This window comes from Giraffa tippelskirchi, chromosome 12 (assembly GCF_054371585.1).
Source record: "Giraffa tippelskirchi isolate mGirTip1 chromosome 12, T2T-mGirTip1v1.2.pri, whole genome shotgun sequence".
In the NCBI taxonomy this organism is placed as follows: domain Eukaryota; kingdom Metazoa; phylum Chordata; class Mammalia; order Artiodactyla; family Giraffidae; genus Giraffa; species Giraffa tippelskirchi.
Window position 1 is genome coordinate 63,511,340 of NC_137286.1, and position 27,501 is coordinate 63,538,840.

At 37.8% G+C, this 27,501-nt stretch overlaps 1 protein-coding gene across 15 annotated transcripts in view; it reads left to right on the top strand.

The window, feature by feature from the left end:
• Positions 1-27,501, top strand: part of UBE3A (ubiquitin protein ligase E3A) — a 94,656-nt gene that overhangs the window by 32,725 nt on the left and 34,430 nt on the right. For 6 of the 15 annotated variants that reach the window (XM_081552059.1, XM_081552057.1, XM_081552072.1 and 3 more), the window contains 2 exons: positions 1,157-1,276; positions 4,543-4,587. The exons of 1 other annotated variant lie outside the window; for it this stretch is intronic. In XM_081552059.1, coding sequence (XP_081408185.1) covers positions 1,257-1,276; positions 4,543-4,587 — 65 coding nt within the window. In that variant the 5' untranslated portion in view covers positions 1,157-1,256. Of the gene's footprint in view, positions 1-1,156; positions 1,277-2,852; positions 3,049-4,542; positions 4,588-27,501 lie in introns of all 15 variants that reach the window. 8 more of the 15 variants (XM_081552063.1, XM_081552061.1, XM_081552069.1 and 5 more) reach the window with 2 other exon arrangements.

Here is a 27,501-nt window from a genome sequence, read left to right on the forward strand (position 1 = left end):
AAGCCCATGTTCATGAGCTGCAGAGTTATGGGTTCAAGCATTGATGTTTCATCCCTTAGTAGTCTCAGATAGCTTTCTGTTTTATAAATGTCAAGGGTCTTTTGTTTCTGTCTCCTAATTGTCTCATCTTTCCTTAGATCACTTTTCAGATTTGGCCTGGATATATAGTTTGGTAGGGAAATCATCAGGAGGAAAAACTAGTTGCAGGACGTGAACTCTTGATTCTGGGATATTCCTGATGTGTATCTTTGCTACAACTGCAGTGTGATTAGGATGCCTGATAAATTGTGAACCATGATAATCAGGACAGTTCAGCTAAGGCCAAGTAAGGGGATCAGAAGATACTAGGTTGAGGGAGAAAAAAATGGTTTTGTATTTTGCTATGCTCTCTCATGAAATTGAATGTTAATGGATTTATGGCTGATAAGGAGAATATAATATTTGTGAGATACCCAAGGAGTTTTTGCTAATGTTCGATTATCCTATGGAATAAATAGGAATAGACTTGGTGTGTGTGTGTGTGTGTGTGTGTGTGTGTGTGTGTGTGTGTGTGTTTGTGTATAACTGTTTCATTAAGCATTTGACTACTTGGAAAACTCTATTACTGTTAGTCCCATTTAAACTATTATAATTGTGGATTCTCAATTTATATTTTAAATCTCTGCTTACTTACATATATTTAAATCATGAGACTCTATAGCAAAACTAAATGAAATCACAAAATACTAACTCTGGTTAGGAAGTCAATATACCTAGGTTTTAGTTCTAGTCCTGGCTTCAACACTATTACTAAAATCTTGGGCAAGTCAATTAATCACTCTAAGGTTGCTTTTTCTTCTGTTTTTTAAAATTCTTCCTATCGTGCCTACTCGGTATAGGTTAGAGCCAAAATTGTCTTGAGATTTAAGATACTGTTGACCAAAGTGCTTTTGTAAACTGTGACACTTCATAAAAGTACAAGATTATTGTCATGTTTTCTTAAGTGAAGAAAAAATTTAAGGAAAAAATGCTGAAAAATAGTCCTGGAAAGCATTTCTATAATTATTCTTCTGATGAATGTTGCATTGGCACCTAATTCGAACCTGTGAAGATTTTTTTTTAAACAATGAATTGAGTTTATAAAGTGTTCTAACTAAAGATTTGTTTAATTTATTAGAGTTATTAAACCTACGCTCAGATCAAGTTAGCAGCTAGACTGGTGTGACAACCTGTTTTTAATCAGTGACTCAAAGCTGTGATCACCCTGATGTCACCGAATGGCCACAGCTTGTAAAAGGTAATTTTGAATGTTATTTTACAGCCTTTAAAAGGCTGCCATTGTAAAATACATGCTGTTAAAAAAAATAGGAAGAAAATGTATAGTTGGCAGGGATACTGACTGCTAAGAATAGTGGACCTAAGAGTTGACCCGCTTCTCCATTTAATCTCCTTCCTAAAATACTTTGTGCCTTTTCCCCAGACCTATCTGTATGAATAAATAGGAAAGTATTTCTAAAAAATTCCAAGTTTTTAAATAAAGATTTTATTATGAAGATTAAAAAAAACCTATGAAAAAAGTCTTAATATACATTTTAAAGTATGCTTTTCATGTGGTGAGAGTTTTAGTAACACTGGTATGCTTTTCTGTCCCAGAGAGTTACAGTGGAAGTTAAAGGAGGGACTTGCAGTCCAGAGAAGCTGCACCTCATAAAAGTCTCTCTTTTGATTTGTTTTTCTGAGAAACTTTAGGTTAACCTAAGTCAGTACTTTTTGGGTTTTTTCCCGTTTGGTTTGTGTCCTCAATTTGGTAAAATTACAGCTGACTCAATGGATGTGAGCTTGAGCAAGCTCCAGGAGATGATGGACAGGGAAGCCTGGTGTGCTGCATGCAGTCCATGGGGTTGCAAAGAGTTGGGCACGACTGAGCGGCTGAACAACCAGATCCTTACTTCCCAGTATTTGACAGTAAAGAGTAAAGACTCTTTGGGGGCTAAATTAAAGCTTGGAAACCATTGTTAGATCTTAGGTATTTTATTTATTTTTTGGAGTTTTGGAATTTTTTTTCCCCCCAAACTTTAAATTTATTTTGTATTTGGGTGTAGCCAGTTAACAATGTGGTGGTAGTTTCAGGTGAACAGCAAAAGGACTTAGCCGTACGTACACATGTATCTATTCTCCCCCAAAATCTTATGTACTTTATAATTTTGAGTGTTTGGATCCTAACTTTAGGATACTCTTTGCTAAATTATTTAGACTATTGCAGACAGAATACAATAAGCAGAATGACTAGAAATTTATACAGGCAGGTACTATTACTTATTACTCACTATAAGATAAAAAGTGCTTCTTTTAGTTCAGTGTATATTTATAACCTTTTTCTTGATTAAAAAACAGTTTCCGTTTTGAGTGGAAAACAAATGCACTATGTTTAGGAGTCTTAGGGTAGATTGTTTTAAGGTAATGATCTTCAATTTTTATTATTCTTTTTTTCTTCTTGAATTGGTTTCAATTACTTGGTTTGACTTTAAAGTGATTTTGGTAGTTCACATTAATATATATTAATATTAAATGATGCTAATGTTTACATATTCTCTTGTTTAGGGAACAGACTTTGGAAATTAGAATGTAGATACCATTTGATGTATTTAATGTCTATTCCATTTCAGAATCTCAAAACTTTACAGTAATTACAGATTGTACTTCTGAGAGTTTGGATTTGTTTTTCCTCTTGCTTGCATCTTACTTTTTTGCAGTAGTAGTTTAATTTCCCTGTCAATGTGTCCTCATTTTTCCCCCCCTCTCTTTCCCTGTTAATTTTGAAAATTTTGCCGCCTACGTGTTTCAAAGCTTCTAATCTGCCTCTCTTCCCTTAGAGCCAGCAGGTTTATTTTTTGTTTTGCAAGCCTGCTCTGCCTCCTTACAGTATGACATCTGATGCTGGAGGGTCGCACTTTCAAAAATGAGTCAGCTGGTACATGGGGTTATCATCACTTTTTAGCTCTTCTGTCTGAGAGATACAAGTTTGGAAGCAATCTTGGGGTACTTTCCCACAAGGCTGGTGGAGACCAGGTGTGTCACGAAGGTGATTTGCTTGCTCCCTGGGGGAGAGGGTGGAGTGAAACTTTTGCATTTGTGTCACTGCCGAGTCACTGCCACCTCCAGCTTGCCCCAGGTTTTAGTTCTAGTATCATTTTGTGCAAAATTGAAAATGTGAATATACTGCAAAGAAGATCTAAAATAAATATTTGAGCTGCTGGACTCTTACATTTTTTGTCTTCTTTCCCTTGGACCACTGCAATGAGGGGTAATTTTGAAAGTGATAAAGAAGTGTTTTTTAAAACTGAGAAATATGGAAAACAGATTTTTTCTTTTCTGGTGGCTCTGAGTTAAAGATTCTTTTGTTAAAAGGTGTTTGGAATTTGAAGTCTCAAGTCAGTGATAAATTTACAAATCAAGTCCTTGTAATATTAGTTTGAAAATTTAGCTTTTGACCTCTAAAAAATATTTTACCTATTCTGTGAATTGAAAGTATTAGAAATCAGTATTATGTTGAGTCACCTTAATACTGGTTATAAAAGTGAATAGAGTAATAGGAATTTATTTTTTTTAACATGTTGGGTGGGGTCGGCAGAATTGGTTCATGCCCCAGGATGAAAATAAAAGACTTCTTACTGTCTTGGAATTTTGAATATTTCTACTTAAAATAGCAGCAGTATATTGAAAAAGTAGAAAAAAAAACTGGCAACTGTTTATAACTGAAGTCAATTCATAGTTATCCACAGCAAGATTTTTAATATCCTAGAATACAGTTGACAGGTATACATCCTGCCAGTGTATTTTCAGGGGAAGCTACTTTTGTTGAAATAAAGTAATCATGGTCAGAATGGTAAATCAGACTTTAGTGTCTCAAAATTCATGAGGGTATTAGGTTTAAATTTGTATTATCTACAGCAGAGATTGGCAGACTTTTTTTAAAGGGCCAGGTAATAAATATTTTAGGCTTTGTGGGCCACATGTCTGTAAGTGTCTCAGCTCTGCTTTTCTAGTATAAAAGCAGTCATAGACAGTATGTAAATGAATGAGCATGCCTCTGTGCCAGAACATGTTTACAGAAATAGGCGGCTGACTCAGGCCTTAGCTTGTCATCCCAGGCAGTAGTTTGCTAATACTTTATCTTAAGTTTGGGACCATGAATACCAGTGAATACCTTTGATATTGTGAATAACTCATACTTCGCTATAGACGGTTTCATAGTTGTGTGTTTTTATTACAAATATTTGACTTCGTAAATAATTATGATTTGTTACATTGGTTTGTACGTTGGTATTTAAATAGTGTTTAGTTTCCTTTCCTTAAAAAAATGAACTGAGTTTTTATTAGTCTAGCCCTTACGATAAATGTGTTGTATGGCAATCTGATCTGATCACTTTTTTCTCATGTTGAACTTTTAAAATTGTTAACCCATTAAATCTTGTTTTCAAATTTGTCTTCCAAAATAAAATATTTGCTCCTTTTTGGAAATATGGAATATTTTGCTTAACTTTTCTCAATTGCATTTTACAGATCATCAGGAGAACCTCAATCTGACGACATTGAAGCTAGCCGAATGTAAGTGTAACTTGGTTGAGGCTGTGGTGTCTAAGTTGCTCTAGATTGCTTTAAATGGTATCACGTTTTTTGAAAACAATTTCCAGTTAAAGAGAGTAATGCTTTAGAAAGTAAATTGGAAGATAGGAGTACACATGTCTAGTTTTCCCTACCAAATAAATACCTCTAAATCTTGGTAACATATTACTAGATTTCTCTTTTAAGACAGATAGTTGCATACCCCTGGATTCTTACATATCTTTGCTCTCCTAGAAGTTTTAGTCTGTTCAGTGTGAAAGACCCAGAAGCACATCATTTCCTTCACGGTGGTAGAAGGATCCCAGGTTAGAACATGAACATAAGGAAGCACCAGTGTACTCACGTACCTTGATGCAGTAGGGACCTAATCCAGATGGCAGAAAACGAGCCATCAGGGGAGACTAAGTGAAGTCTTGGAGTGTGGCTGGGAGTTGGCTAGCACATTCGAGACAGGAGCGTGAGCACTTACAAAGCCGCACAGTGAATGTAGGAAACAGTAGGTAGGTGACGATTTTTAGATTATAGACTAACGGAAAGGTGGGAAATTAAAGAAGATGAGACTGGATAAAAAGGACTAGGTGTTTGCATGCTATGTGAATGGCCTTGGCCTGTCTCTCATAGGTATTTGGGAGTCAGTAAAGAATTTGCTAAGTAGGGTAACCTTGTTAGATATATATATTTTTAGTAACTTTGCTGGCAAGGAGACAGGATTGGAGAGCAGTCATATGGTAGGGTGACCAAGTTGTAGTCGATGAAAGCCTAAATAAGGGCAGTAGTATATGAGGAATTCAAGGTAAAGTTTCTGGTTTAAAGAAAAGTATTTAGAAACAGAAGTAGGTAAGACTTAAGTGATTAGTTGTGAGAATATAAGAAGTTTAAAATAACAAGAGATGGTGATTATTGAAGCAGGGCTTTAAGGTAGTAATGGTTGGAATGAAGAATATAGGTATAGGGATTTTTCTTGAGTAAGAGCAAAGACCCTTATGAAACTAGAAGAGGGAGGTAAGGATGAATATGTGATATTAAATGTATTGGTAGGTAAGAATGGGGAAGTCAAAGCCATTGTGCCTGAACTGTCAATTTTCTTAGTAAATTATGTCATCTACACCACTGTGTGCTGCTTGAAGAAGTGGTTTAATTGTTGATTAAGCTTGGGACGTAGACACTTAAACAGCAGATTTCTTTCCTGAAAATTGTGAAAAATCCTTTAAAGTGATACACATTGTGCTCTTCAAGAAGGGACTATAAAATGTATTTTTCAAACTTATGTGTCCATGTAACTTAAAATTTTTTGTGTGTGGTAAAATGCACATTACAAAATGTCCAATTTAGTCCAGTGATTGCCACCATCATCTCTGTAACTCTTTTCATCTTACAGAACTGAAACTGTTGTCAGTTAAAGTCACTCCCCATTTACTCTTCTCCCCAGACCCTGGCAATCACCGTTCTACTGTCTTTGATTTTGGACAACAATACTTCATATACTCTTTGAGTGCCCACAGTATTTGTCTTTTTGTGATTGGCTTATTTTACTTACATAGCATGATATCGAGGTCCATCCATGTTGTAGTGTGTATCAGAATTTTCTTTCCTTCTAGGAAGTGAATAATCTGTTGTATATATGTGACATTTCGTTTATCCATTTATCTGCTGATGGACACCAGTTGCTTTTGTTTTAGCTATTGTGAATAATGCTGCAATGTATGAATACCTCTTCGAGACCCTGCTTTTATTTCTTTGGGTATATGCCCAGAGTTGGATTGCTGGCTCATATGATAGTCCTATTTTTACTTTTTTGTGCAAGGAACCTTCATACTATTTTCTAGAGTGGCTGTACCACTTTAACATTTTGACTGCATAATGCACAAAGGTTATAATTCCATACATTCTCAACATTTGTAATTACTTGTTGTTATTTTTTTCCTTCACTGTAAGCCATCCTAATAGGAGCGAGGGTATATCTCTTTGTAGTCTTGTGACCATGTAACTTTTTAAGAAAATTTTAAGGTAGTTTTTGTGGAACTCAAAAGAGTTTGGTTAGGGGATTTGAAAAGACTGAAAACTAGGAAACTTCTTGGGGAAAATGAGTGAAGTGGACCAGATATTGAGAGTCTCATGCTAACAGAGTACCCAGCTAAGATTAACTTTTCCATACTTGGCAGGCATAGTTTGACGGCTTTTCTGTAATAGCCAGAAGAAGATGCATGGTATTTCACCATTGGCTTTTAGAGCAGATGGGAGTGGCATGTGTGTAGAGTGTTAACATTGGAGTAGCTGAATTTACATGTCATTGGTGATGGCCACTGTTGGAAAGGTTGTGATGCCAGATGAAGATGTTGGGTTGGTTACAAAACGCCTGATGGGTCAAAAAGATAGTTTCAGTTTAAGTGAAACTCTTAGAAGCATAGATGATGATGATCAGAGCCTAAGGTAGTGATTGGCTGAAACTGAGAGGAGATGAGGGACCCTCAAGTTAAGAAAGTCAAGTATTTTGGGGGCTTGAGGGTTAGGGTAGATCATGTATACAAGCATTGAAGTCACAATGCCAGTGATATAACTGGGGCAAAATAGAGGCTTTAGTATATGGGTGCAATTTACCAGAGAGTTTCTAAGTATAAGTTGTGTTTGTGTTGTGCTTTTTTTTTTTTTGAGGGGAATGGGCATTATTTTTAATACAGTGAATAAGAAGGATAACGGTACATTTAGGGATTTGAGTTGTCTGTGGAAACCTCACTTAAAAGAATTATAAGAAATACATTTGGAGGCAAGTTAGGTTTCAGTGAAAGCTAAGAGATTGACTCATTGGAAAAGACCCTGATGCTGGGTAGGATTGGGGGCAGGAGGAAAAGGGGACGACAGAGGATGAGATGGTTGGATGGCATCACTGACTCGATGGACATGGGTATGGGTAAACTCTGGGAGTTGGTGATGGACAGAGAGGCCTGGCGTGCTGCAATTCATGGGGTCGCAAAGAGTCAGACACAACTGAGCGACTGAACTGAACTGAACTGAAGAAATTGAGAAAACATTATATAAAGCAATTGAAGATATCATGAATGTGTTTCTGGAGATCTTGGTGGAAGAGGTTAGATGGATGCATCAAGAGTAAAGAATGAAAAGGAAAGAGGAGGCTTGTGTTTTGTAGTATGCTAAGAATGTGAGGTGTGATAGGATGTTTATCATGAGGTTTCAGGTGAAACTCTAGTGTTAAGTTGTGGTTGAGCTTAGCAAGAGATCATGCTGTTGCCCATTATAAGGTGGAGTAACTGGAAATTAGATCTACCATGATGTTTCGACAAAGATGTCTAAGCTTCTGGCCATGATTGTGAGACCGTAGCTCTAAGTTGTCATGTCTGCCACAGTTTCCCAAATTTCTGTAACGGTAGAAACCGTAACTAGGCAGTAGCTTAGTAAGACTTCTTCCACCTTAAGCTTATGGGTCTTGATTTACAAAATAGGTCATGAAGGATTCTTGTTTTTATCTGAGAATTAACTAGTGTGTTTTATTAATGGCAGCATCTTCTATTTATTAAAGCATGATTTTTTTTTTTTTTTTACCACTTTGAGATATATTTGCATTTGATATCCTTTAGGGAACACCTTGGGTACATTTTAAATAATTATACAAAATTAAAGAATATGTGTGTTTTTAGAAATTCCTAGTGTCACCCTTTTCCTAGAGCACAGAAAAACAATTTTTAACAGCTGCATGCTAATTTATAGTTTAGCCTCGAAATAGAACTGACACAATAACCCAGATCTTTTTATTCAGTTGTATAATGTACTTGGATTTTGTTTAAATTCATACATACCATGTAGTAGGCTTTTTTCACATACTAATTTAGACTCTTTAATTTTCTTAATGATTTCAAAGCAATTCTAGTAACTTCAGATTTCTTGTCTTTAGTAGTTACTCTGCAACCTTATCTCTAACACTTTGGCTGTGTTTTTAGGTATATAGTTAAGACTGTAAAGGGAACCAAGGGTAAATGTATCAAGTGATTTATGGTTCAGTATTTGGAAATCCTGTTTTTTTTTCTAAATGTTGGAATGACCAAGGTCTTAGTCCTTAGGCCTTAGTCCTCAGGCCATTATTATCTATTCTCTATAGGTAAGAACTTCATAGGGCTTCCCTGAGAGCTCAGCTGGTAAAGAACCCACCTGCAATTAGAAGACCCTGGTTTGATTTCCTGGGTCAGGAAGTTCCCCTGGAATAGGGATTGGCTACCCACTCCAGTGTTCTTGGGCTTCCCTGGTGGCTCAGACAGTAAAGAATCTGCCTGTAATATAGGAGACCTGGATTGGGAAGTTCCCCTGGAGGAGGCATGACAACCCCCTCCAGTATTCTTGCCTGGAGAAGCCCCATGGACAGGGGAGCCTGGCGGGCTACAGTCCATGGGGTCACAAAGAGTCGGACATGACTGAGCAACTCAGCACATGGTGCACCAACCATAATGGAAATGGAAATAGCTAATTGTTACTGGGTCAAAGATCGAAGTTATTAAAGCCTGTTACTTATGCTCATAACCTTTCAAAGTCTCTCTCTCAGAGTAAAGTTCGAGGATCTGCAAGGCTCTGTGCTTCCTTTCACTTTTGTGACCTTTGTATTTTCTTTTGCCCATTTTTATCCTCACTTGTTTTATGCTCTTGCCCTTAATGATTTGGTGTTCTTAAGATGTGTGCCTGTTTTCTGTGATCCTTCTCTCTGATAACCACATGGCTTCCTTTCTCATTTGCTTTAGAGCTCTCAAATGATCCTTATCGGAGAGACCTTCTTTGACCAACTTTCTTCAAAGAATGGTCATGTCCTGTCTTCCCTATTCCTTTTCCCATGCTATATTTATCTTCATGGGATCTAATGTCATTTGACTGGTTTCATATTGATTTCTTTGTTTTCTGGCTCATTTAATACCATCATGGAAATCTAATATTGTTTTAAATGTGTTATGGTGTGTTTTTTGGCCCAGAATGTGGTCTGTTCCATATGAGTTTGAGAAGAATGTGTAATCTGTTGTTGGATGAAATAGTCCAGAGATGTCAGCTGTATCCAGTTGATGGATGGTGCTCTTGAGTCCAGCTGTGTGCTTGATGATTTTCTGCCTGCTCCATCTGCCCATTGCTGAGAGAGAGGTATTGAGGTCTCTGACTGGAGTAGTGGATTGCTCTCGTTCTCCTTGTAGTTCTCTCACTTTCTGCCTGAAGTGATTTGGTGCTCTGTTGTTCGGTGCCTACACATTAAGGGTTGTGATATTATCTTGGAGAACTGACCCATTTCTCATTGTGTAATGCCCCCCTTCTTTAGCCCTGATAACTTGTTTTATTTTTAATTGGAAGATAATTGCTTTACACTGTTGTGTTGGTTTCTGCCATACAAGGTGAATCAGCCGTAGTATATCTGGGTCCCCTCCCTCTTGAACCTCCCCAGCCCCACCCCATCCCACCCCTCTGAGTTGTCACAGAGCAGGCTGAGTTGAGCTCTCTGTGTTACACAACAGCTTCCCTCTTGCTCTCTTTCACCTGTGGTAATATGTCTGTTTCAGTGCTGCTCTTTCCATGTGTCCTACCCTCTCCCCCTGCTGTGTCCACAGATGTGCATCTCCATTCCTGCCCTGCAAATAGGTTCATTAATAACATATTCCTAGAGTCCGTATATATGCGTTAATATATGATATTTGTTTTTCTCTTATTTTACTCTGTATAACAGGTTCTAGGTTCATCTACCTCACTATAACTGACTGAAATTTGTTCCTTTTTATATTTGAGTAAAATTCTATTGTATATGTACCACAAATTCTTTATCCGTTCATCTGTTGACAGACATCTAGATTTCTTCCATGTACTACCTGTTATAAATACTGTTGGAATGAACATCGGCATACATGTATCTTTTTTAATTCTGATTTTCTCAGGGTATATGTGTAGTAGTGGGATTGCTGAAACATATGGTAATTTTATTCCTAGTTTATTAAGAAATCCTATTCTTCTATTCTTCATAGTAGCTGTATCAATCTACATTCCTACCAATTGTGCAAGAGGGTTCCCTTTTCTCCACAGCTTCTCCAGCATTGATTGAAGATTTTTTGAAGATGGCCATACCGACCGCTGTGAGGTGATACCTCCTTGTAGTTTTGATTTGCATTACTCTAATAATGAGTGATGTTGAGCATTTTTTCATGTGTTTATTGGCCGTCTGTTCACCTTTGAAGAAGTGTCTATTTAGATCTTCTTTGCATTTTTTGATTGGGTTATTTGTCTTTCTGCTATTGAGCTACATAAACTGCTTCTATATTCTGGAGATGAATCCTTTGTCAGTTGTTTCATTTGCAGTTATTTTCTCCCGTTCTGAAGGTTGTCTTTTCATCTTCTTTGTGGTTTTCTTTGCTGTGCCAAAACTTTTAACTAGGTCCCATTTGTTTATTTTTGTTTTCATTTCCATTATTCTTTATTCTAGGAGGTGTGACCTTGATAACTTTGCTTTGGAGTCTGCTCTGGCTGAAATTAATATAGCTACTCTTGCTTTCTTTTGATTATTGTTAGCATGGTATATATTTTTTCTATTTAATTTATATATGTCTTTATATATAAAGTACAGATAATGTATAATTGGGTCTTCTTTTTGATCCACTCTGACAATCAGTGATAAAGAATCCGCCTTTCAGTACAGAAGACGTAGGTTCGATCCCTTAGTCAGAAAGATGCCCTAGAGCAAGAAATGGCAACCCCTTCCAGTATTCTTGCCTGGGAAATCCCACGGACAGAGGAGCCTGGCGGACTTCAGTCCATGGGGTTGCAAAAGGGTCAGATACAACTTCGTGACTAAACAACAACAACATATACACATATGTGAGTAGATACACACTTATGTACACATACATGAGTATTCATAAACCAAATACATAGTTGATATTATTTTAAACAACCTGTATGTCTTAGATCAGTTAAGATTAAGAAAAATAAAAGGTCTTCTTTTGCTTTTCACTTATTTATCAGTGCTTGTCCTTCTTTATGTAAATTTGAGGTCCCAATCTGTATACTTTTCACTTATTTCTTTATCAATACTCATCCTTTATGTAAATTTGAGGTTCCAATCTGTATCATTTTCCTTTAGAGAATTTCTTCTAACATTCTTGCAAGGCAGGTGTGCTAACAACAAATACTCTCAAGTTTTATTTGTCTGAGTCTTTATTTCTGCCTCACACTTGAAGAAGAATTTCAAAGGGTGTAGAATTCTAGGTTGATATTTTTTTCTTTTTCCATTCCTGCCATCCCCCTTAGCACTTAAATATTTGATTTCACTCCTTTCATGGTTTCTGAGGAGAAGTCAAATGTAATTCCTGTTTTTGATATTTTGTAGGTAAGGAATTTTCTTCCTCTGGCTTCTTTCAGATTCTTTTTCTTTATCTTTGATTATCTGTAGTTTGAAAATGATATCCTTAAGTGTAGGGTTTTAGAGTGGGCATTTTTCCTGGTTGGTGTTTTTTGAGCTTCCTGGATCTATAGCTTGGTGTCTGATACTAATTTAGGGACGTTCTCAGTGATTGTTTCAGATATTTCTGATGGTCCTTTCTTCTTTTTCTAGTTATTCCCATTATGTGTGTGTTACACTTTTTACAGTGTTCCACAGTTGTTAAGTCTTTGTTCTCCTTGCTTTTCAATTCGCGAAGGTTCTATTGATAATATCTAAGTTCAGAGATTCTTTTCTTAGTTGTTTCCAGTCTACTATTAAGCCCTCAAAAGACATTTAAAAATTCTGTTACAGTGTTTTTGATCTGTAGGTTTGTTTGTTTTGGTTCTTTCTTAGGATATCCATCTCTGCTTACGTTTACATGCTGTGTACTTTATTCACTGAAAGGATCATATGGGTTTTTCCTTTTTAGTCTATTGATACGGTGAATTACCAAGCCTGCAGTCCTGCGATAATCCAACTTGTGTGTTAGTCACTCACTCAGTTATTTCCGATTCTTTGTGACTCCCATGAGTTGTAGCCCACCAGGCTCCTGTCCATGAAATTCTCCAGGCAAGAACACTGGAGTGGATTGCCGTTCCCTTCTCCAGGGGATCTTCCCCATTCAGTGATTGAAGCTGGGTATTCTGCATTGCAGGCAGATTCTTTACTGTCTGAGCCACTAGAGAAGCCCTGCTTTATTCATTAAAGCTTAGTAAATTATATATTTACTAGTTTGTTTAAGTTCCTGGTATGATAATTCCAACATCTCTGCAATTTCTAATTATTAAACGCTTGCTCTGGTTGCAAATAGTGTTTTTTGCCTTTTAGTATGGTTTGTAATTTTTTCTTGATAGCTGGACATGATTTCCCAAGTAAAAGGAATTGCTGTAATAGGCTGTCAGTAGTGTGATAGTAAGATGTAAAGGGAGCATTTGATAATATGCCATCAGGGTGAAATACTTTTGCCTGAGGACGGGCCTTGATAAAAAGAGCCGGCACTGGTATATCTCAGCATGGCTCCTTTCTCTGCCCCCTGCTGGAAACATGAGGAGTCTCCTCAGTACGAGCTCTGAGCAGCTCAAGCTCCTTGGGGCAACTCTCACAGAAACCCTGGGGCTCCCCTCTGACGGCCCCTCCCCTTGAAGTTTTTACCTCCAGGTTTACTTTCAGCCGAGCCTCTAGGAGTTTGTCAGTTACAGTGAAGGGTTTTCTGTCCTGTCACAGGTTCCTGCTTGTGAATCTCTGCTTCAGTAAACTATGACTCCCTGTATTGCCTGTCTCTCAGTATTAGGGACATTTGGCCATATGCTTCTCCCTCATTTAGGAATCCAAGAAGAGTTGTGTGGATCCTTTCATCTCTTCATCTTTTTATTTGTTACTGGATTGGAGTAATTACTTTCTAGCTTGTGGAACCAGGAATCAGGAGTTGAGATGTAGCTTAGATGCTCTTTTGTCTGTGGAGTGGAAGAAAATATTTATATACAACTCCAAATTAAATATACTTATATATGTATAAAAACATTTTTGGATTAAGTAATGTCTTGAAATACATTCTGAAGTAAAAGATACAAAATAAAGATAGCTCTTCTGTTTCCAGGATTCTCTCCTGTGGGTTCTGATACCATGTTCTTGTTCTCCAGATTGAGCCTTTGCGTATACTTTTGTGTGCCTCTGATACTCCTAAGGAACTGGGAGCTATCCTGATACCTGTTTCCCTTCGTGGTTAAGTACTAGAAAAAAATAGTTAATTGACACTGCTTTCTAGACAGTATCGGGAGAGAAATTGAAGAATCTTCACTGAGGTTCTGAAATTTGCTAGGTTCTGAGAACGTAACTGTAAAGAAATGGTCAGATCATGTGTCTCAGGGAGCTTACCATGTAATTAATAGGCACTTATGATAAAGTGTACTGAAAATAGGTACCGGTTACTGTGGGAGCAGCAGTCATGATCCTGAAATGATACTAAGCTGAATCTTTAAATAGAAGGAAACACGCTTCTGGTCCATGGTAGGGATGAGTGCCTCTGACTGAGTCTCTCAGAAGGCAGAGTGAGCACAGCCCTGCTGTTTTGTTGAAGTACTCCAGCGAAGCAGTTTTTAGGATCAGTGCAAATTTGTGTTTTTTTTTTATTATATTGTACATGTCCTTAAAAGATTTTAAGAAATGTTAGTGGGAATAGTTTACAGTCCTTCTCCTAGAATACTTTGTGAGGATTAAAGGCCATAATGTGCAAAACCCACTCACTATGTTAATGAATCTTTATTGTTTTTGTTATTTTAGCTCCTAACACTACCTTCTACTCAGGTGCCCATCCCAGAAAACCTAGGTATTCAGCCTTTTCTGTTCATTACCCCTACTTGTACATCTTCTAAATGTTTCTTGCATCAGTTTCCTCTTCTTTCCTGCTACTTCTTCACTCTTCGTCTGGTCTCTAATAGTAGTCATTACCTAACTAGATTGCCTGCCTCCAGTTTTGCCAATTTTGGTCCTAGTTTAAAGCATGGAATTATCATAAAGGCAGATTTGACTTAGTCATTGACCGACTTAAAACCCTTTAATGACTCATGCTGCAGATGTTCTTATCTAGTGGTTTATGAAAAGTATGTGAATATTCTGAAACTTCTTGCCAGATGAAGTATATATGCATTTTTATGGGAAGAAAGTTACTGACCTTTGTAAGATTACTCCTCTGCTGGCTAAAATCTGAATTCCTTATCATGTCTTAAAAATTCTCCCATAATCTGGCCTCTCCCTGCCTTTGCTTAGTCTTTGAGTCCTTCCTTGAATTTTATGCTACTGAACTGCGTCCAGCGGTCTTAAGACCATGTTCTCAGGCTCTTCTACCCTCACTCATGCATTTCTCTCTCATCTGAAACGATCTTCCCACCCTCTGGGTCGTCTGTTCCCCAGTCATCTTTGCGATTCATCTTGGTGACCTGCCTCTCTTTATATTGCCATACCTCCTGAGTCCCTGTGATGTTAAAATCTTCTGGGTTCTCCCCCCCACCCCCACCCCTTAAACAGTTCCCTGAAGAAAGAGCCCATAAAAAATAGCCATAAGACCTGAGTACTAAGACCATAGTACTGTTTTCTCAGGCAGAGTTTGAAATATACCGAAGAAGACATTTGGAAGTCATCAGGTATTGCTAAAGCCTTGAAAGATGAAAATGTCCAAAGAGAAATACAGAAGAGAAAATGTCTAATGGCTGGTCCCTGGGGAGTATAAGCATTTCTAGATTAGGAAGGGAAGTATCTGAAGAACAGCCAGAGAGAAAGGAAGTCAGGAAATACTATCCTGAAAGCCCCTAGTCAGTAAATTCCAAAAGACCTACATTTCTTAGCAGGGTTACATAAATTTGATACACAGTTTTAAGTTTGATATAGTCCCAGTTTGGCTATTTTTGCTTTTGTTGCTTATGCTTTTGGTGTCATATCAAAGAATTCATTGTCCAAATCTCAGGTCCTGAAACTATTCCCTTATGTTTTCTTCTAGGAGTTCTGTAGTTTCAGCTTGTATATTTAGGTTGATCCATTTTGAGTTAACTTTTATATTGTATAAACTAAGGGTCCAGCTTCATTCTTTGTGTGGGGATATTCAGTTTTCCCAGCACCACTTGAAGAGACTTCTTTCCACATTGTGTATCTTTGGTACCTTTGTTGAAGATCATTTGACTGTTACGTTTTAAGGGTTTATTTCTGGATTCTCTGTTATGTTCCATTGGGCTCTATGTCTTGTCTTTATACCAGTACCGTGCTGTTGTGGTTACTTTGGCTTTGTAAAGATGTTTTGAAATCAGGAATTATGAAGCCTCTGGCATTGTTTTCTTTCTTAAGATTATTTTTGCTATTTGACATCCTTTGAGATTCCATATGAATTTTGGGATTATTTTTTCCTATTTCTGAGAAAATGTCATTGGGATTTTGATAGGGATTGAATTGAATCTGTAGATTTCTTTGGGTAGTATGGACCTTTTTCAGTTTTGCAGCCGATGAACACGGGATATCTTTCCGTCTGTTTATGTCTTTGGTTTCTTCCCGCAGGTGTAGTGTCCCTTTCAGTGCACTAGTCTTTTGCCTTCTTCAATAAGTCTGTCCATTAGAATTTTATTTTTGATGCTGATATGGAGGGGAATATTCTCTTAATTTCCTTTTCAAATTATTCATTGTTAATTTTTAGAAACAAAACTGATTTTTGCATCCTGCAACTTTACCAAATTCATTTATTGGTTCTAAGAGTTTGTGTGTGTGTAATCTGTATGGTTTCCTGTGGACAGAGATAATTTTGTTTCTTCCTTTCCTATTTGGATGCTCTGACTAGGATTGCCAGGAATCCTGTGTTGAAAACAAATGATGAGAGTAGGCATCCTTGCCTTGTTCGGGATCTTAGAGGGAAAGCTGTCAGTTTTTCACCATTGGGCATGGTACTGACTGTGGACTTTTTATGTGGCCTTTATTATGTTGAGGTAATTTTCCTTTTGTGTCTAGTTTGACTTTTTGTTATGAAAGGGTGTTTGTCAAATGCTTTTTCTGCATCAGTTGAGATGATCATGTTATTTTTGTCCTTCATTTTGGCAGTTTGGTATATGACATTGATTGATTTTCATATGATGAAACATCCTTAACATTCCAGGAGTAAATCCCACCTGTGATGGGGTATAACTTGAAAATGCTGTCAGATTTCACTTCCTAGTAATTTATTGATTTTTGCATCCATATTCATCAGGGTTATTGGTGTGTATTTTTCTTGTCTCATATGTCTCTCATTTTAGCATCAGGATTATGCTGGCCTCATAGGTAAATTTGGAAGGGTATCTATCCTTCTCTTCATTTTTGAGGGCGAGTTTGAGAAGGATTGGTGTTAATTCTTCTTTAAATCTTTGGTAGAATTCTCCAGTGAAACTACCTTGTCCTGGACTTTTGTAGAAATATATACTCATTTTTTTAAGGTTATTCAGCTCATTGGTGTATCTTGTTGTTAGTGGTCTCTTATGATATTTTCTATTTTTGTAGCCTCATTATAATTTATCTTCTTTCATTTCTGATTTTGAAAATTTGAGTTTTTTCTTGGTTTAGCAGATGGTTTGATGATTTTCTTGAAATTCCCCCCAAACAGCTGTCATTGATTAGTTTTTCTATTAGTCTGTGCTCTATTTCATTTCTTTGTAAGCTTCATTGTTTCCTTCCTTCTAACTTTGAATTAGTTTTTTTTTTTTTGGTTACTTGAGGTCTAAAATTAGGTTGTTGATTTGAGGTCTTTTCTCTTTTTTAATGTGGGTGTTTACCACTGTGAACTTGCCATGCTTCCGTTGCGTCCCATACATTTTGATATGTTGTATTTCATAGTTGTTTCTCTCAAGGTAGTCCCTATTTTTTTTTTTTTTCTGATTTCTTCTTCGACCTATTGGTTGTTAAGACCAAGTTGTTTAATTTCCATAGTGGCTATTCAAATTTTCCTTTTAGTTGTGATTTTTTATTTCATTCTGTTGCAGTTGGGAAGGTCACAGTATGATCACCATCTTCTGAAATTTTGCCAAGATTTGTTTTGTGGCATGGCATGTGCTCTTTCCTGGAAAACGTCTCATGTGCAACTGAGGAAATGTAGGTTCTACTGTTGTTTTGTGCAGTGTCTTATTTGATTGTTAGGTCCGTTTGGTCTATTACAGTGTTCAGGTCCTTTGTGTCCCAAATGATTTTGTCAGGTAGATATATATACTATTGAAAGTGAGGTACTAAAATGTCCTACTATAATTATTACTGTCTGTTTCTTCCTTCGATTCTGTCAATGTTTCCTTAATTTATTTCAGTGCTCTGCACATATATTTTTAGTTGTATCTTTCTGGTGAATTGACCATTTTTAAAAAATTATTTGGTGTGTCCTTTGTTTCTTATGACAGTTTTTAACTTATAGGTCTTTATTTTCTCATATTATCTGCCTTTTTTAGGTTATCACTTGCATAGTATGTTTTTTATTTCACTTTCAACTTGTGTATGTATGTCCTTGTATCTGTAAAGTAACTCTTGTATACAGCATGTAGTTGGTGTCTTGCTGATCCTGTTCATGATGCCCATTGTCTCACTGTATCTCACTGTGCACACTGCTCATTGGACCCATGGTAGACAAGGCACAAGTGGGGAAGCTGGAAGAAACTCGAGGAGCCATAGGAATTGCAGACCCATTTATTCTTTATTCTCGCCTGGCTGGCGCAGCAGGCACAGCAGCAGACCTGCTATACCCTCTCCTCTTGTGACTGGCCCCACGGGCACAGCCGTGACGCAGCGGCAATGCCGCCGCTCTCTGGGTGGAGCTCACACGTGCCGACAGCACAGAGCAGCCTGTGACCAAGCAGCACCTCATGGCTCGCATGCATAGTGCTATCAATGATCTCAGCTGCTACAAGCTCACTGTTTACAAAACCTGAGGCGAGAGAGCCTGAACACAACCGTCTTGGCTAATTCACTCTCCCCACAGCTGGGTTTTTCTTTTTTTTTTAAATTTATTAACCCATTTAGCCATTCTGTGTCTTTTGATTAGGAGTTTAATCCATTAATATTTAAAGCAGGCACTGATAGGAAAGGATTTACTATTGCCATCTTGCTAATTGTTTTTTGTATATCTTATAGTTATTTTTTTCCCTTTTTTCCTGTGAGATGTCTTCCTTTGTGTTTTGTTGTTTTTTTTTTTTCCCCTTATAGTGACATGCTTTGATTCCTTTCTTTGTGTGTCTTTTGTAAGTATTTTCTTTGTGTGCTAAGTCATTTCGGTGGTGTCTGACTCTTTGTGACCCTGTGGACTGTAGCCCGCAGGCTCCTCTGTGCGTGGGATTCTCCAGGCAAGAAGACTGGAGTGGGTAGACATTCCCTTCTCCAGGGGATCTTCCCAACCTAGGGATTGAAGCTGTGTTTCCTGTGGCTTCTATTGCAGGCAGCTTCTTTACCACTGAGTCACTATGGAAGCTGGTGTTTACCATTATGTTTACCAGGGTGATTACATAAAATCTTACAGTAGTAGTAATGTATTTTAAATAATTATTTGAGTTGCATACAAAAACTTTACATGTTTCTCCTTTTTGTTATGACACAAATCACACCTTTTTGTATTTCATAGCTGTTAGCATATAGCTGAGTTTTTAAACAATACTTATTTGGCTGTGTCGCGCGCTCGCTGCACACTCAGAGCCTTTGTTGCACCGTGCCGGATCTCCTGCTGTGGCGCGTGGACTCTGTGCTTGGCTTTCTAGTTGGGATGCGTGGGCTTAGTAGTTGCGGCACAAGAACTTAGTTGCTTGGCAACAGATGGAATCTTAGTTTCCGAACCAGAGTTGAACCTGCGTCCTCTATACTGTCAGGTGGTTTCCTAACCGTTGGACAGAGAAGTCCTTATAGTTAACTTTTTTTTTTTTTTTTAAATATTGTTCTGTTTTAACTCTACCTGGATATAGTGATTTACTCATCACCATTGCAGTATTACTGGATTCTCTGTTTGTCTGTAAATTTACCTTTACCAGAAGGCTTTATATTTTCAGATGCTGTTTTGTCGCGTATCCTTTTGCATTTCTTGTAAGGCAGGTTTAATGGTGATGAACTAGCTCAGCTTTTTTTTATGCTAGGAGGTCTTTATATCTCCTTTGCATTTAAAGTCAGTTTTGCCAAATAATAGTGTTTTTGGTTGGAAGTTACTTATTTCCAGCACTGTGAATATGTCATCCTACTCCTTTCTGTCCTGCAAGATTTCTTCTGATAAATCTATTTATAGTCTTATGATAGCTTCCTTGTGTGTGACCAGTTGTTTCTGTTTGGTTGCTTTCAGGATTCTCTGTTTTTTATTTTGCATCTCACTATGTGCCTCTTTCGGAGAAGGCAATGGCACCCCACTCCAGTACTCTTGCCTGGAAAATCCCATGGACGCAGGAGCCTGGTAGGCTACAGTCCAGGGGGTCGCTGAGAGTCGGACACGACTGAGCGACTTCACTTTCACTTTTCCCTTTCATGCACTGGAGAAGGAAATGGCAACCCACTCCAGTATTCTTGCCTGGAGAATCCCAGGGATGGCGGAGCCTGGTGGGCTGCCGTCTATGGGGTCGCACAGAGTCAGACACGACTGAAGCGACTTAGCAGCAGCAGCAGCAGCATGTGCCTCTTTGGGTTCATCCTAATTGGAGTCGTTTGAGCCTCTTAAAATTAGATGTACATTTTCTTTCTCAGATTTGGGAGGCATTTGGCTATTAGTTTTTCATTTAGCCTGCTTCATTCTCTCTTCTTTAGCTGGTATTCCCCAATGCATATGTTGTCAGCTTGATGATGTTCCATTCCCTAAGTCCCTTTGACTTTCTTCACTTTTCTTCTTCTTTTTTTTTTTTTTTGCTTTTTTTCCTTCTGGCTCAAGAATTTCAAAGACTCACCCATCAACTTCATTGATTTTTTTTTTTTCTTCTGCTTGATCAAATCTGCCGTTGATCCCCTCTTGTGAACTTTTCAGTTCAGTTATTATATTCTTCAGCTCTAGAATTTTTGTTTTGTTCTTTTTTTGTATTTTCTTTTTGTTGATGTTCTCATTTTGTTCATGCATCGTGATTTCATCTAGTTTTTTATTTATGTTCTGTTGTACTTTGTTTCCTTATGGCAATTATACTGAATCAATTATACTGAACTTTTTTTGTCATTTTAATTCATAGAACTCATTTCTTTAGGGTCATTTTCTAGAACTTTATTTTGTTCATTTGACTGGGTCATGATTCTGTTTTTTATGTGTCTTGTGGTTGTGGATTTTGCATTTGGAAAACACCTTCTCTCCTACTCTTTATGGACTGGCTTCATAGAGGGGAAGATCACATTATTTAGCATAGCTAGAGAATCTTGGTACCTCTAAAATCTTTTAGGGAGTGCATCTTCTCTGGACTTGTCCTTATAATTTCCCAATTGAAAGGGTTTATTATGGGTTTTTTTTTCAGGAGTGTATAGTCTTTTGCCCTCTCTTGTGTCTTTCTGTCACACTTGAGGTTCTCTGGGGCCACAGCAAGCCAGAGACTTGCCTCTTGTTTTCCTTGGCACCCAGTGTGTGGTGGTGCCAGTTCTCTGAGTTAGGCTAGACGGAAACCAGCCCCTTGTGCAGCCCCTTGAAAAACTGGAATGTTGCACGTAACTCTCTCTTTCTCTCTCTTTTGCCCCCTTATCCAAGGGTGATGCTGCAAGTTAGGCTTTTCATCACTCTTGTGAACTGTGCTACTTGGGGAGAGGTTGAGGCAATTGATATGGAATAACTTTTCTTACACATTTCTGGCTGGTTTAGTCTTTGAGTTTGCTAGGGGTACCTGCAGCTCTCTAACTGGTTTTGCAGATCTCAAAAAAGTTTTGGCATCACATATAAGTCAGAGTTTCTGTGGGGCAGTCGGTCTGGTGCTTCCTTTTTGTCTATCCTGCTGACTCAGTTCTGGTTAGCTGGTTAGTTTTTTATCTTTTCTCAGATAATTTAGTAATTGTACAGTTCAGTTGATGGAGGAATATACCTATGGGTTCATTTATCATCTATACAAAATTAACTTTGATATATATTAAATAATCTTTAATATAAATTAAAAGATCTGTCTTAATAATTTTTTCACCCTAATGCTGAAAGAACTCTAGGTGTTTTTTCAGCAGTGTATATTAAATCTATTAAGTTTTTAAATCACTCCAAGGTTTTCTGAGCTCCCTAACAAAAAGATTATTTTATAGTTGATCCAGCTATCTAGAATTGCAAAATAGTCAGCCAGCCAGATCTTTATCACAGAAATTACAGCATATTGCCTGATTCATGGTAGACCCTCAAGTGTATTAATTAGTCATGAACAAGTTTTGTCTCGACTGTCTTTGAATCAAAAACCGTATTTCATGATCATCACAGAGCATTAGTAGTTGCTCTACAGTAATGCCAACATGTGCTTTGTATTCCTTTCCCTTTCAGATCTTAACTGGAGAGAGATGGATGGATATATTTTATTGTTTGTTTATTATACTTCACTCAAAAATGTTACACTGTTTTAAAAAACCAAAAGTTTTTTTAAGATGAGTAATTTTATATAAATGTTTATTCTACAGTTTTTGTGTATACTGTGTAAGAAACTATTTAGGCACTGAGATTATAAACCTCAATAAAAGAGTACTCAGGAGTTATTGTTAAACATATTTCTAAAGTAAAATATACCAATTTAAATAAAAACTTTTTTGTGGAAACTATATCTTACTCTGTAGTTAATGGTTCGTTGTTTGGATCATGGTAATAATGAGTTCACAATTCAAATAATTTAATAATTCATTCAGGTCCATTGTAACAGACACTACCTTAAACCTGATCATAGCTGTGTCACAGATGCTTTTTCATTGGATCTGTTTCTATAAGGCCTAATAATATCTAGGATAACATTGGTCATTCTTAAAATTTTTTTATGTTAAGTTAAATTTTGGGAAAGGGGATGGCACATTTATAGAGGTAACATCCTAAAAGAAACAAAGGTATTCTGCTTACTTTGAGGCTGGTAGACAGTGGGTACTAGCTTTATAGACTGATTATACAAGTCTTGGGCCCTTTGTGTTTTATCTCTGACGTCTTGATTCCTCACATCATCATTTGACTTTATTTTCAGTTAAAGTCCTTATGCTTAACATTCACATGTCCTTTTGATCTTTGCCTTTTTATCTCCTTTCATTATTCTGTACTTTGCCCACCAGTAGTTTTTATGTTGCAGTCACAGTTACTGATTCTTTTAAGTTCTGTCATTCTTTTTAATTTTAATTCCAGTCTTGTTTGTTCATTGTTCACTGATATGTCTTCACTTTCTGACAGTTGCTTTTTTTTTTTGGTCACACCATGCAGCGTGCTGAATCTTAGTTCCCCAACCAGGGATCAAATACACGCCCCCTGCACTGGGAGTGTGGAGTCTTAACCACTCAACTGCCAGGGAGTCCCCTAGTTGCTGTTTATTTCATCTTCTTTGTTCTTGTGTTCATTGTTTATTTTCCAGCTTCCTATTCAGTTCGATTTAAGATCTTTTTCAGCTTCCATGTTATATTGTTGGCAGTTGTTTCAGTGGTTCTGACTTCAGTAGTTTACAGTTGGTACAAGAACATTAGCATACTTTCCTCGTATTTGTTTTCTTGATAGACAAATTAAGTTGTTGTACATAATGTGATCAGAGTATAAGTCTTATATTTATCATTATTATTATTGGGTTTTTGGGATGTTTTTTGTTTCTGTTAAGTACTGCTACTGCTAAGTCGCTTCAGTCGTGTCCGACTCTGTGCGACAGACCCCATAGACCGCAGCCCACCAGGCTCTGCTGTCCCTAGGATTCTCCAGGCAAGAACACTGGAGTGGGTTGCCATTTCCTTCTCCAGTGCATGAAAGGGAAAAGTGAAAATGAAGTCGCTCAGTCGTGTCTGACTCTTTGCGACCCCATGGACTGCAGCCCACCAGGCTCCTCCGTCCATGGGATTTTCCAGGCAAGAGTACTGGAGTGGGGTGCCATTGCCTTCTCCGCTGTTAAGTACTAGACTGTTCTAAAAACTGAGTCAGCAAATGTGGTATTTGTGTCATTGATGATGGTGGTTTTCCTTTTCCTTCGTTGATAGCTGAAACCATCCCCTCTGCCATTTATTTGATCTGCTCTTTAAAAAAGTTGCAATATGGAAACAGTATTTTCCCCGCATGATTTATTTTAAAACTTTACAAACAAGCAGATAAGTTGATGCCATGTGCCTGTCATCTTGGTTGTTGCTCAGTCGTTTCTGACTCTTTGTGACCCCATGAACTGCAGCACGCCAGGCTTCCCTATCCTTCACCCTTTCCCAGAGGTTGCTCAAATTCATATCCATTGAGTCAGTGATGCCATCCAACCATCTCATCCTCTGTCGTCACCTTCTCCTCCTGCCTTCAATCTTTCCCAACATCAGGGTCTTTTCCATTCAGGTAGCCAAAGTATTGGAGCTTCAGCCTCAATCCTTCTAATGAATATTCAGGACTGAGCTCCTTTAGAATGGACTGGTTGGATCTCGTTGCAGTCCAAGGGACTCTCAAGAGTCTTCTCCAACATCACAATTCAGAAGCATTAATTTTTCAGCACTCAGCCTTCTTTATTATCTAACTCTCACAACCATACATGACTACTGGAAAAACCATAGCTTTGACCATATGGACCTTTGTTGGCAAAGTAATGTATCTGCTTTTTAATATGCTGTCTAGGTTGGTCATAGCTTTCCTTCCAAGGAGCAAGAGTCTTTTAATTTCATGGCCACAGTCACCATCTGCAGTGATTTGGAGCCCAAGAAAATAAAGTATGTCACTGATGCCATTGTTTCCCCATCTGTGTGCCATGAAGTGATGGAACCAGATGCCATGATCTTCGTTTTTTGAATATTGAGTTTTAAGCCAGCTTTTTCACTCTCCTCTTTCACTTTCATCAGGAGGCTCTTTAGTTTATCTTTGCTTTCTGCTCTAAGGGTGGTGTCATCTGCATATCTGAGGTTATTGATATTTCTCCTGGCTATCTTGATTCCAGCTTGTGCTTCATCCAGCCCAGCGTTTCGCATGATGTACTCTGCATATAAGTTAAATAAACAGGGTAACAATATACAGTCTTGACGTACATCTTTGCCTGTTTGTAACCAATCCATTGTTCTGTGTCTGGTTCTAACTGTTGCTTCTTGACCTGCGTACAGGTTTCTCAGGAGGCAGGTCAGGTGGTCTGGTATTCCCTTCTCTTGAAGAATTTTCCACAGTTTGCTGTGATCCACATAGTCAAAGGCTTTAGCATAGTCAGTGAAGCAGAAGTAGATGTTTTTCTGGAACTCTTGCTTTTTCTGTGATCCAACAGATGTTGGCAATTGGGTCTCTGGTCTTCTAAATCCAGCTTGAATATCTGCAAGTTCTTGGTTCATGGACTGTTGAAGCCTTGCTTGGAGAATTTTGAGCACTGCTTTGCTAGCATGTGAGATGAGTGCAGTTGTATGGTAGTTTGAACATTCTTTGGCATTACCTTTCTTTGCAGTTGGAATGGAAACTGACCTTTTCCGGTCCTGTGGCCACTGCTGAGTTTTCCAAGTTGGCTGGCATATTGAGTGCAGCACTTTCACAGCATCATCTTTTAGGATTTGAAGTAACTCAGCTGAAATCGTATCCCCTCCACTAGCTTTGTTCATCTCATTTGTCATCTGGATTCTGCTTTTGTTATTTACATTGCTTTGTCACATATCTACCCTTCTACTTTTATTCATCAATCCACCTTTTTTATCCCCATACATTTCAAAGTCACTGACATCCCTTTCCCTGAAGGTGAAACCATTCTTAAAAAGATTTCTGCCAAGTTTTCTAGAGTAACTTGCCCTCCACATATGATTTATTCCATAGAACATTTACTTGTAGGACTGTCTTACTGATTCATAGAAATAAAATAAAGTCAATGGAAAGTACTGTTTGTTTTAAATGTGTAAGTGATGTCAAGAGTCAGGAGCATTGAGAGCACTCTCACTAGATGGTTTCACAGGATTTGATAAGGAAAACTACCTTTTATAAAAAGTCAGCATGTTATAAAGTACTTGGTTTGTTTTTTGCATAGAATAAAAGTAAGATGTAAGGAAATTATAGAAAGTAAGCCAGAACCCATCTTGGGATAGTTTTGAATGACCTGAAAGATGTCGCTAAAGGAATCGGTAGGGACAAGACCTTTCTTCGTATCTTTCCTGTTTTCTCATTTTCTTCCTCGTCTCTCTCTCCTTGTCCCTTCTTTACCTTTCCTTTCCTCCCTCCCTCCTTTCTTCACACTTGAGGGAGTTACACATTTTATTGCACTGATTTGCTGATTGAAAAGAGTGAGGAGGCCACGTGATCGGATGGAAGCATCACTGGAGGGCAGAGAGCACAGTCTCTAAATTAAGAGTTGGGAATTTTTTTCTGTCATGGCCTGGCGGTATTTATTTTAGGCTCTGCAGGCTAGACTGTACAATCTCTGAAAACTATTCAGCTGTGCCGCTTTAGTGTGAAAACAACAGTAGGCAAGATGTAAATGAATGAGCTTGGTTATGTTCTAAGTAAGACTTTGTGGATGCTGAAATTTGAATTTCATGTAATTTTTACATGTCACAAGATTTTATTTTTTTAACTGGCTTTCTCAACCATTTAAAATTTAAGAACAGTTCTTAGCCTACAAAGCTTTTAAAAAACAGGTGACAGATTTGGTCCATGATCTTTGAATTGGTGACTCTTAATGTATAGGGAGGGATTAATCTTGTACAGGTTATTTACCAAAATGTCATTCTTAGCGTACACATTTCTCAATGTCGAGACCTTTTTATATGCTCTAAATTAGATGGGGATACAGAATTGTGTACAGGTAATTCCAGGTGTCAGTGAAGTGAGGGAAGAAGAAAAATGCTTGGTGTGGTTGATCCCACTGATAACATGGAGATTCTGACTTGGCCTTTCAGTCTTGTCTCATCAGTCTAGCTGCTATTTCTAAGTCTTGGGGCCGAGAAGCACATCAGATACAGGGGCTTACTCTTAAATCTATTCAGTTCTCTCACAGCCATAATAATTCTATTTACCATCACTTTTACGATGAGGAAACTGAGCCACAGGAGGCCTAAGTAAACGTACTCAGGGTCACGTGGTTATTAAGTGGCAGAGCCAGCATGTGAACTCGGACAGTCCGGCCTGATGTGAGCTTTTAACTTACAGGGTTTACTATCTTCCAAAGTGAGAGTATCTGTAAAATGCCTAACATGTAGGTCTTCAAAAAATAGATATATTTACTTTGCCGAATAGAGTGCTACCTGTTCCTCAAGAAGCTTGTGTTCTTGTGTGATGCCAGATGTTCCATAAATATGAGATTCAAGTTATGGTTTTTCAGAATGCATTTTACTTTTTTCAGTTACATACTATTTATGGGATTTTTTTTTTCCCCATAAAAGTTTTTTAGTACTACTATTGTGAAGAATTGAAATTGAAATGTATCACCTTCTGTAAGACAGTGTAGTAGACTTAGACTCTGTAGCTGGAAGGCCTCTGGACCTGTTTTTATCCAAGTTCTGCAGTTACCTTTGTGAGACCTTGGATACATGGTTTGACTCTGTGTCCTGTTTTGGCTGTAGACTGACGATAATCCTGAGTCATGGAACTCAGATGAGATAACCTGTGTCATAGTGCCTAGCAGTGTGTCCAGTATGTTACCAGCTATTCAGTAAAGGCTAGTACTTTGCTCACCTCCCTGTTACAGATTCACAACTGAAAGGAGCCTTAAAGATTGGAAACTGAGGCCTGATAGTGCAGCTACTGTGAGACTTGGAGCAAGTGTTCTGGTTTCTCAGTCTTGTGTTCTTAGCGTTCATACTTGTTTATGCGTTGCATTCAAAAACATTATGTATGTGACTTTTTTTTTTTTTCAAAGGACAAAACCTGACATTCTTATTAAAAATAGCTAAAT